The following is a 10,351-nucleotide window of genomic DNA, read 5'->3' as shown; positions in this document are numbered from 1 at the left end:
TATAATTTTAAAATGATCATTTATGATCTTAAAATCATTAATTATACCTTAAATTGATCATTTTTTATCAACTTAAAGCATATAAATAAAAAAATAACATATATAATCATAAATGATAACTTATAATTTTAAAGCGATCACTTACAATATGTAAAAGTAAACAACTATAACCTCAGAGTTTAGAGTGAACACTTACATTTTTTAAGTGGTCACTTTTTACAGCCAAGCGATTACTTATAACTTTGACTATTTTACAGTTTACACTCTTAAAGTGATCAATTAAAAAAATTAGTTAATTGTATAGCTTTGTTTTCTGGTAAGATAGTCTTATACTTAAGGTGTTCATGGACGGATTTGAGTAAGTAGCAAACATTCTTATAAAAATTTACCCTCGAACTCGATTTTTTAAAATCCGTCCGCCTTTGCAGACCTTTTTTTGCCGTTATCCACCCTCTTTCTTAGCAGACAGGACCCTGTGATAAATAGGCATGATCAATACAAAAATTTTTAAGTACAATCTTAAAAATAATACAATGAAGTTGCAGTCGGCGGCATTAGAAACTTCCCAGAGGGATGTATTTGGCAAAGATCAGAATTAGCAAGTGAGGAATCACATCATTACTGAAAGCAAGATTAAAAGATCAACACAATTCTAGAAGAGACTTTGAATTTATAGAATTACTCAAGATTTGCATTCAGAAAGCTGCTCCCCCGAGCACAAAGACAGCCATACAGCCGTTGATGGGATTTTAGTAGGTAAACCAAGATCCCGACATCACATTGGACACTGTCAGGGTTCTGCATATAAGAAACACGGTTTGCAACCATTAAAACGCGACATTTCACCCAATTCTTGTCGTTAGCAAGAGCGGAAGGGCTGCATCACATCATTGGCATTTGGCAACGGAAAATAAGAGCTTCGATAATTCTAAAATCTTTTATACAAGATACAATCATGAAAAGGGACGAAAATCCACATCATATACACTCATCAAACCAGCTCCAACTGGAGACAGAGTTTGTTTCATATCTTGATGCATCTAGCCACAACATCCAAGCATGAAAATTACATAATTCCAAATACTATTATACAAACAGAAGAGTAATCAATGAACATACAGGCCTATTACGCTATTAGAAAAGGTAAAACCGTGAGCATGAAATCCTCATAAGTAAAAGTTGCCGAGCCACTGTAATTCTTGTCCTTCTCTTTGAACTTCTCGGTTAGACCCTGCAAATACACCAAAACAAGGATCAACCACCATATTCTAGACTACTCCAAATTCGCTTTCGTGGGGCTTAAACTACCGCATGAGTTCTTGAAAAGAACTTTCATGTAAAGAAGTATTCTAATGTTGAAAGTTAAAAATCTTAAATGGAGTTCTTCAAATATAATCTCCCAACATTCGAATACTTCAACTTTCATGTTCAAATTTTGATTTTCATTTTCCTATATGTATTAAACTGTCAGTTGGAATATTGCTTAAAGTTCTAACAGCTTTTGGTTCTTACAAATTTCCATTTTGAATGTAGCCAAATATTTATAAGTCTTTGGTTTAGGATTATGATCATTGTTACCCGGAAGGCAATTTGTTTTGGTACATGGGATGGGAACGGAAAAGTGGAACTCAACCAAGAGTGACTCGAAAACGACTAGATACTAGATACATTATGTATAAAATGTAAAGTAAATATCAAAAGAAAATAAAATTGATTTTTGTGCTTCAACATTTTGTTTTTTAAAAAACTTTTTCGCCTTTAAGGCTTTATCTCATGATTTCCTCCCTTCTCTCTCCTTGAATTTCTAAATGGAAGCCCAAAAGACGACACCTCGAGCGATTGGGGACGCGTTTTGCTAGTTATTAGAGATGGGTGTTTGGGTGTCGTGGAACAAGGTTACGTTCCATGTTCGAGGTTTCTATGATTATAATAGACTAGTAAAATGGGCTCATTAAATTATGTGTCTCTTATTTATGTAAAATTGAAGATGATCTATATAATCAATTGATAATTGGAAACAACCTTTTTGTTATTACAAGCCAAAAATTATGCACTTGATATTGAGAATTAAGATCAGGGTATGTTGTTTTGGTTTTTACAAGTGTCAAATTTCTCTCTCTTCAATTTTCTCTTCAACAACTGGTTTTACTATGCCCTGACCTCAATAAAGAAAACCGAATGCTTTATTCTTCTACCCTTTTTTTATTCTAGTACCTATTTTATTTAATAAACTTATTTTATTTTCCAAGAAAAAAAAAACAGTTGCTAGTGCCACAAAAGGGGTTGTTAAAGTGGAAAGATTTGCCCACCAATTAGTAATAGGAAAGAAACCACAATTCTTGTACCCTTATTGGCCATTACTCCTCTATCTCAATGAACTTGCCTCATTTTTCATTTAGTCCAAACGAATTTGCCTTATTTTTATTTTTGGACATGACTCCACCACTTTTACTCTCTACATTCTCTCTTATTTCTTAATACCCTGTGATTTTAAACCCACTATACCTAACTTCTTAATCTCAACGCCAAAAGTATATAGGGCTAATTCATTGAAACGAAAGAGTACGCAAAAACTAATAGTTAAATAAAAATTTGGGGACTGAGGCTCCAATGTAATTGTTTCAAGAAAATAGGGTGAGCACAGAAGTCAAGTTTTCATTATGAGGCTCTGATCAACACTTTTTTTAACTTTGGAGTGATCAAATTCATATTTAATCTATAACTATCATTCATCCTTTCATTCATATTCTAGTGTATCTAATTTTTATTGACTAATGATCTTTAGTGTGAAATATGTACTTTGATGTCTAGTGTAAACAAGTGAATTTTTATTGGAGTTGTTGATTCACTGTTTAAGCTGAATACACAAAGACTTCTGGTTTAGTCTTTTGTTACAATATATGAATTAAAGTGAACTATCAATATAATATAGTGCTTCTACGTCCACATCTACTTATTAAAATGTGGGAAATAAGAACTTCAAAAGAATACTTCATACTTTGGACACAGCCCAATGATTGTTAAAAGAGTGGGGTTGGACAAATTGTCTTTTGACTGCTTTCCTGGATTAAACCCAGCAAATTACTTTTTAAGGAAGCAACTATTACGCTGCACACGTTCTGATACAACCATGATACAAAAATATTGTAACAGTCACGAGCGTGGTAATGGACACGGTAATACGGTAACGCGGTGATGCGATTATCATATCGCCAAATTTCGGCCTAAACCATAAAATATCGCTTGCAAGTTGAGACGTCCTAAAACGTAGTTTTTTTCACACCTTTACAATATGGGTAATATCAGTTCGGCAAATTCGAAAACCTTTACGATACGACCTTGTCTTTGCACTATGGCTACAACATCCTTACCAGCCAAGTCTAATCAGCTGAAAGTTTTGAAGTCGCGATGAGTAATACTCAGAAGTAATGACATCTTCTAGACAACTTTAATCTCTATATTCAACCATAACCCTCCCCAAGCTCCAAACAACACCCAGTGACTCTCCCACCCACCCAACCAGCACCCTCCTTCCCAATTTTTTATAAATTGAAGGGATAAAAGAAACCAAAACAAATGTACTCTTAGTTTTGTGCGGTTATTTACAGACGCATAGCAGTTTATAAGTAAAGCTTGAAAACAAGAATGCATTCTAAAAAAAAGGATCAAAGTAAGCAAGAAATTAAGAACACGCAACTTCAAACAGAATTTCAGGCTGAATTTTTATCAATACAAAATGCATAAACAATTATATGTCAGGTAGAGAGGCATTGCATTGCATAAAATACAACAAATAAACAGAAAACAGAAGAACAAAAGGTTACCTTCACTGTAAGGCAGCACCTGCAGTACAGAGAAAACACAATTAAAATTGTTAGCAGAATGTAGTGATATGCGGTCTCTGAAACATTTATAATCTATAACAGTTGATAAACCATCAAAACAGGCTACTTACTCGATGAAGTTATCATATTCAATGGCCTTGCTCCTCCCCCCTGTCTTATCAAACTTAGAGACAAGCATATCCAAGATTACAGGAGAAACAGAAAACCCAAGACCATACAGTGCATCACGCAGTTCTGAAGCATCTATCTTGCCACTTCTATCCCTATCATATCGCTCAAATATTTCCTGGAAACAACCACCACGGAAAAGCACAGTAATAAATAATTTAAAATAAAATCAATCAATTACGGAAAAATAAGTAAATGAATTGATCTGAATATAACATACCCTCCAGGATTGTAGACTGTAGAACAGAAGAGTAAATTCCTTGGGGCCTGCACAATCACATGGTAGTAAAAAAAACAACCTCCAAAAATATTTGAAATAAACAAGTAAACACTCGAGTCTGTTTGAAGTCAATCACCAAGGCATTCTCAATGCTTCCAGGAAATTGGAAGAGACAGACTCGAAAATAAAAAGTAATGAATACAAAAGGTCAGTGCATCTCTTTGATAGTTATCAAGATGATCAATAACTTCTTAAACTAAAATAACAGGTTAAATAGCAATCAAGAATTAAGGTTTGGCCTCAAATCATATTTAAACTATGTGAAAGTTCCCCATCCTACACCCGCTAGAACATCAAGGACCCTTATACACAAGAGATAAGCCAATAGACAAGAGGCCCTATAAATCAAGGGGAAAGAAATAGATAAGGAAAGGGTGACTCCAAAGTTCTTACCCAATGATTCACCCCAAAAGATTAAGTATTAGAATCAGGATAAAAAGAACACAATGTGAACAAAAGTACCAATATAGCTAGGCAACTACAACCAATTGCGGATCTTAATGTTGGCCGAACAAGCCCCTCAAATTTGTTAGAATACTTAAGTCTTATTTGGCCTCCCAAATTTGTATGAAATTCGTCACCGCATAAAAATTGTTCAAGATTCGTCATTGGCGAAAATCCAAAAGTGAAGACTCTACCCATGTAAACCTTATCCAATTGAAACATCGGTCTTCTACCTAGTAGCTTCCCATTTTCATTCAACAATCAAGTCTTAATGTTTGCAGAGTACAATTTAGCAAAATCACAATCCCCCTTCTCTGATATTGAAACCATATCTCCTCTCCATCTTAATAGTTCTTCCTAATTTCTAAACGTAAAAACATGTATGCTGTTAATACTAGTAATCTTCCCAAATTACCAAGCAAAGTACTAAATATAAAGCTTCATCAGGACGTTAATAACGAAAACTCTGCCCTTAAAAGCACAGATACCAAAAATTTACTGAAAAAATTGGGGATCATCTGTTATCGGTAAAAATGGTAATGTTAACAGAAATTTTAATGTAATTTTGCTAGGAGAGTTGTGCGACCTTTCTTATTCTTCACAAAGCTCGTTTATATGCATCACAAATTGAAGAAGTGATATTAAACATTTATGCAAAATTGTGAAGGAAAACACATAGAAGCCTAGCCAAAATGGATAATAGTCACATTTGTGGCTAAGAACAAAAAACGAAACATGAACAAATGAATGTCCAATTCTAAATATTCTCAATCTTTAGCTTCTCCTTTTCCTTTCTTTAGTTTGACACGCTCAATTTTATTTTTTGTGAAAAAGATATTTAAATAATGCTATGCCATAATTTCATTTGTAAATCTAAAATTGACTCAAATTTAATATTTGGCAAATCAATGAAATTTAATTTTGACTTGAAGTCAGTTTTATCATTGCTTTAAAAGTAGGTAAAGTTGAGAAATTTGAAAATAACCTACTAAACCTTATGATTCTCAAATTCTTCTTTATTGATTTGATTAAATGAAATCAACAATTTGAAATGAATTACTTCTTTCAAAACACATCCTAAAATAGTATTACAAATCCCGAAATTTTAATCACTCGTACTCATTACGGCCCAAATCCCATAAACAAACACCCTAAGGGAGTGTTTGGAATGAGTCTTTAAGGAATTCACTTAACTCAATCTCTTGCTTAATGTTTATTACGAGATTTCACAAGGGCTGAGTACCTCCAAATTGTTACAGCTCATTTCCACGGCAAACAATCATTTTTTATTTCTTCGGTTCTCTCTTTTTTCTTATTGCCTCACTTCTCTTTATACAAAACACTATAATGACACTTACATTACCCTTAACTCTCTTTATACATACCCTTTCCATTTGTCATATTCAAATTTCAAACCAAATCCCATACCAAACCAAAGTGGGACCCGTAGATTTCCAAATAAAGACAGCTTGGTAAGCTCTCAACCTACTCCAAATATCTATCAATTCTGCTAAATCTTGACCCAACTATAGACGCGTGAGCATTGAATTAATTAAATATCCCCAAAAAAAAAAACTCACATGTCGATGCGTACTAATTCAATAATCAGATAGTTCAAAAATCAAAATCACAATCAAACAATATCAGGAAAAAAACAAATATGGGGTTTCGAAACCCAGATTTCTTAGTCACAAACTGACAAAAAAAATTTATTATGGACAAAACTTGCGAATGATAAAAATAACGAACAAAAATGAAAAAAAATATGAAGAAAAACTAACCAATTCTACGAGAATTTGAGGAAGTAAAAAGATACATAAGAAGATGAACAGTTCTCATACTAAAGCTCTGATTGTACGAAGACAAAGCCCTTTGAAGTTCCTTATCATCAATCAACCCACTTCCATCTTGATCCGCCACCTGAAAGCATGCTACAATATTCGGGTCAGTACCCGGTGGGAAAGTTGAAGGTAACAGCGACGCGAATGGACTTGAACCGGATGGTGGGTAAGCCGACGGCCCATGACCCGGCGGACCGTAAGAAGGAGCAGGGTAACCTGACCCGTGTGGTTGTGTGTGGGGTGGTGCACTATATGGTTGTGAATAGTTATCTTTTGGGGGTTTGTCGGGTTTAGAGCTGTAAGCTGGAGGAGCCGAAGGGGTGGCACCATGATAAGGTGACGCGGCGTAGGGTTGAGCCGTTGGAGGTTGATGTGAGCCATAGGATTGAGCCGTTGGAGGCTGGTGTGAGCCGTAGGGCTGCGGTTGAGGAGGCGGTGGCGCGCCATATGGTTGGCTGTAGCTGTAGTTTGAAGGATTGGGCGGGTAGCCTGTCATTGGAAATTGGAAAATTGAGAATTGTTGAGGATTTGTTATGAATTTATGATAAGATTTTGTTTTGCAGAATTGGGGGAGTTATATTTTATGGCAACATGTGCCATAAAATCAGACGCGTTAATTTAATGTTAAAAAAACTGGCCGCGGTTTTGAATCTAACAAGCACACTCCTCTTTCCCCATTTCGGATTAAATAGTCTCATTTATTTTCACCATAAGACTAAAAAATTAGATATAATAAGTTAAAATTGTTTAATATTTTATAAATTAGGGAGAACATAGTGAAAAAATATATTGATGTTATAGACTCATATTCAAAATAATAAGGCAAATTTATTAGGATCGACTACACACTGAAAAACATAGTAACGAATAAAAAGTAAGTGTTTAAAATATAAATTCAAATATCAAAATCTCTTTTAGTTGATGTAATTTTATTCGATAAAATATAGAGTGTTTGAGTATATGTTAATTGAGGTGACTGTGGTCAGTGGCTGACTGGTTGTAAATTATAAACTTAAAGTTGTTGTAGTTGGATATTAATCTTTAAATTAGTTGAAAGAAAATTTATTTATGTTTGATAAAAATAAAGGTTATAATAGTTATATAAATGTTATTTATTAAGAAAAATATAAAAAATTTTAAAATGCTACTTTTGAATTGAAATATGTTAAGAAAACAACTATCAAAATTATAATGTGAGTATTGTCCACGTACAACAATTCGAGAGGAAATATATTTTTCATAAAACAATTTATTTTGAGGGCAAAACTAATGTTCCTCCAGAGTCCAGCCCAACTCAATGCACGTATATGTAATTATTTATGAATAGATCACTCTTTTCGATCAAACACAAAGGTAGGCAATCCATTGATAATCTTAACACTTTTGTTTCATACCAATGGCGGAACTTGAAAGTTGTTTGTAAAATTTTAGTTATCCTAGAGAAGGAGGAGGCTTAGGATTTTGAAATTTGGAGCTTTTAAAGATGCCCGTTTGTAAAACAATTACGGAAATACTACGTAAATTCGTGTAATGCACATAATTTATGAGTATAAAATATATAAAAATATAACTTCAAAAAATAATACAAGTATATATTAATGTAATTAAATTAATTGAATATGTGATTTTTTAACGTAAAACTTAAATATTGCTTTTTAAAAAAATTATTTATTGAATACATCATTTTTTCATTTAATTATGCATATCAAATTCTAGGTGATGTATATAGAATTGTTATAATAAATTATATAAATACTTTACCTGATTTAGCTCCAATTTAAAAAAAAAATTAGATTCTAAATTAGGTAAATATTGTCATTTTTAAAATAATTCCATTTGTCAAGGCCATTTAAGAATTACATTTGTCATTTTTCAGCATTTTTATTAGTATGTATTATATGGTATGATTTCCTTAAATGTATTTATTACATATTAGGATAAAACCTGTGTAGTGCACGGATATTTAAATACATTAATATTTTAATGTCATTTTAGTTTTAAATATCAATTGATGAAAAAAAGGAGCTATTATGTACTTTAAGTTACTAAATTGCTGTATAATTTTGCAGTATAATTTTCTAAATTGTGTAATTCCAACTACACTAGAATAAATGTAATTTATTCTGTAGTATATTTTTCTACGCGGTGTAGTTTCAGAATTTTATAAGACAATATATAATGTTCTACACAGTACATTATATATTTTCTATTATAATTTTTCAATAGTGCATTATATACAACTCCATAATTGGAAATTGTGATTTATTGCATCCATTAATGTATGAGTATTTCCGAAAATATAAATTTGTAAATATGGTAAGTATAAAAAATGCAAATCAGTCAAATTTCATTAATACTAACCGAAAAAAAGACAAATGGCATGCTTACAATTAAACTTTCTTTTTGCTATTATACAATAAAATTAATAGAATGTATGGTAGCATTTATTGCCCTTTTTAATAGTTTTTTTTTTCTTTTTATGATAGGAAATTATAATGATGTAATTAATTTGCCATGTGAGCAGTCTACAACCAATGAAATTAATTTATTTGTCTCCCCTTCTTTGAGAATGCCACGTGGAATTAAACTTTATCTTTAATAGATTGTGTGATTGCATGAAAATCCAAATAGCTCGTCTTGTATAAGACCACTCCATCATGAGACGGACGCATATAATTAGCCTATCTTTTTCAACTGATCACTTTAAAATTGTAAGTAATCACTTTTATAGACTAAATATACATAAATATCCCAATAAAGATAATTTCACCGTGAGACCGTTTCATTTAAGAATTTTTGGTATCCAAACTCTCTTCTTGCTATATCATTGAAAGCCCGTTACCATCCTTGTTCGTCTATTTGGAAATGGAATGTCGGTTTTGTTTCAACACTTGCATGTCGTGGCATTTGCGGCCCGTTTGATAATCGATATTAAGTGACGAGAATGACAATGGAAAATTAGTATAAATTTAACGGAATATATATTGACAAAATTAATAGTCATGTGTATTCCCTTTTAATAATCTCATTTTTTTAAAAAAAAAATGGTGACGTTTGTGATGTGGTCTGGGTTTGTAGGGGTCCAATTTGGACCTCCAATTCTTTTTGTGCTAACACTATTTTTGTTGCTGTTATGTTTTATTAGGTTTATCATAACTTTTTTCCCATTAACTATAATGTTTTTTACTTTTTCCTATTCACAAATATATCGGTGGTCTTTTTTTACGTATTTTTAAACCATCTAAATTTATTTTCACATATCTTTATAAAAATAGTTACATACAAATCTACAACACGTAGTCTTGCTCTCAAAACATATTCCATAACCAATCAAATAATCCTCTCAAATAAGTTGATTGATAGCCAACCTCGTTAATGACTTTCCTCAATAATAAACTAATTAAATAATGTCTAACCTTAACCCGTTGGACATATTTGTTCCAATAATCAATACTAAATGAAAGAAAAGAAAAGTGAGAAAATTGAAGGAATGATATTATTTTCATTTATTGAAAAAAAGAGAGGAGTCAAAGGGAGAAAGGGAAGAATATTAAAAGAAAAAGGTTTTTTTTAGGTAAAAATAAAACTACGTTGAAAAAAATTGTTTATTTTTAAAAAAAGCATGTTTTCTTCAAAGTGAACTTTTGAATAAAAAATTCATTACTCTTCTTTCTCCCCCCTTGCCTCCTCTTCTTCTTTTTCCTCCCTCTTTAATTGTTACCCACTATGTTCATCTCACCCATTTGATATATTTCTCATGGTTTCTATAAAAT

The 10,351-nt window shown here is 32.2% G+C and overlaps 1 protein-coding gene across 1 annotated transcript; it reads right to left on the bottom strand.

Annotated features, from left to right (window-relative positions):
* Window positions 1-896: 896 nt before the first annotated feature.
* On the bottom strand, window positions 897-7,233 carry LOC130813511 (calcium-binding protein CBP-like). Its single transcript, XM_057679352.1, has 5 exons — window positions 6,519-7,233; window positions 4,234-4,280; window positions 3,956-4,131; window positions 3,825-3,843; window positions 897-1,231 (listed from the first exon to the last, which is right to left on the bottom strand). The coding sequence occupies exons 1-5, from the start codon at window positions 7,072-7,074 to the stop codon at window positions 1,127-1,129; spliced, it is 903 nt and encodes a 300-aa protein (XP_057535335.1). The 5' UTR covers window positions 7,075-7,233; the 3' UTR covers window positions 897-1,126.
* Between the last annotated feature and the right edge of the window lie 3,118 nt (window positions 7,234-10,351).

The sequence above is a fragment of the Amaranthus tricolor genome, chromosome 1, assembly GCF_026212465.1.
Source record: "Amaranthus tricolor cultivar Red isolate AtriRed21 chromosome 1, ASM2621246v1, whole genome shotgun sequence".
Taxonomy (NCBI): Eukaryota; Viridiplantae; Streptophyta; class Magnoliopsida; order Caryophyllales; family Amaranthaceae; genus Amaranthus; species Amaranthus tricolor.
The sequence above is the reverse complement of the archived record's forward strand: the minus strand, read 5'-3'. Positions and strand labels throughout refer to the sequence as shown.

Excerpts from the sequence above, each read along its gene's own strand:
- LOC130813511 (XM_057679352.1), bottom strand. The coding sequence starts at position 7,074 with ATGACAGGCTACCCGCCCAATCCTTCAAACTACAGCTACAGCCAACCA. Across the intron at positions 4,281-6,518 it reads CTCAAATTCTCGTAGAATTG|GCCCCAAGGAATTTACTCTT; the intron begins GTTAGTTTTTCT and ends GTGATTGTGCAG. Across the intron at positions 4,132-4,233 it reads ACAGTCTACAATCCTGGAGG|GAAATATTTGAGCGATATGA; the intron begins GTATGTTATATT and ends GGTTGTTTCCAG.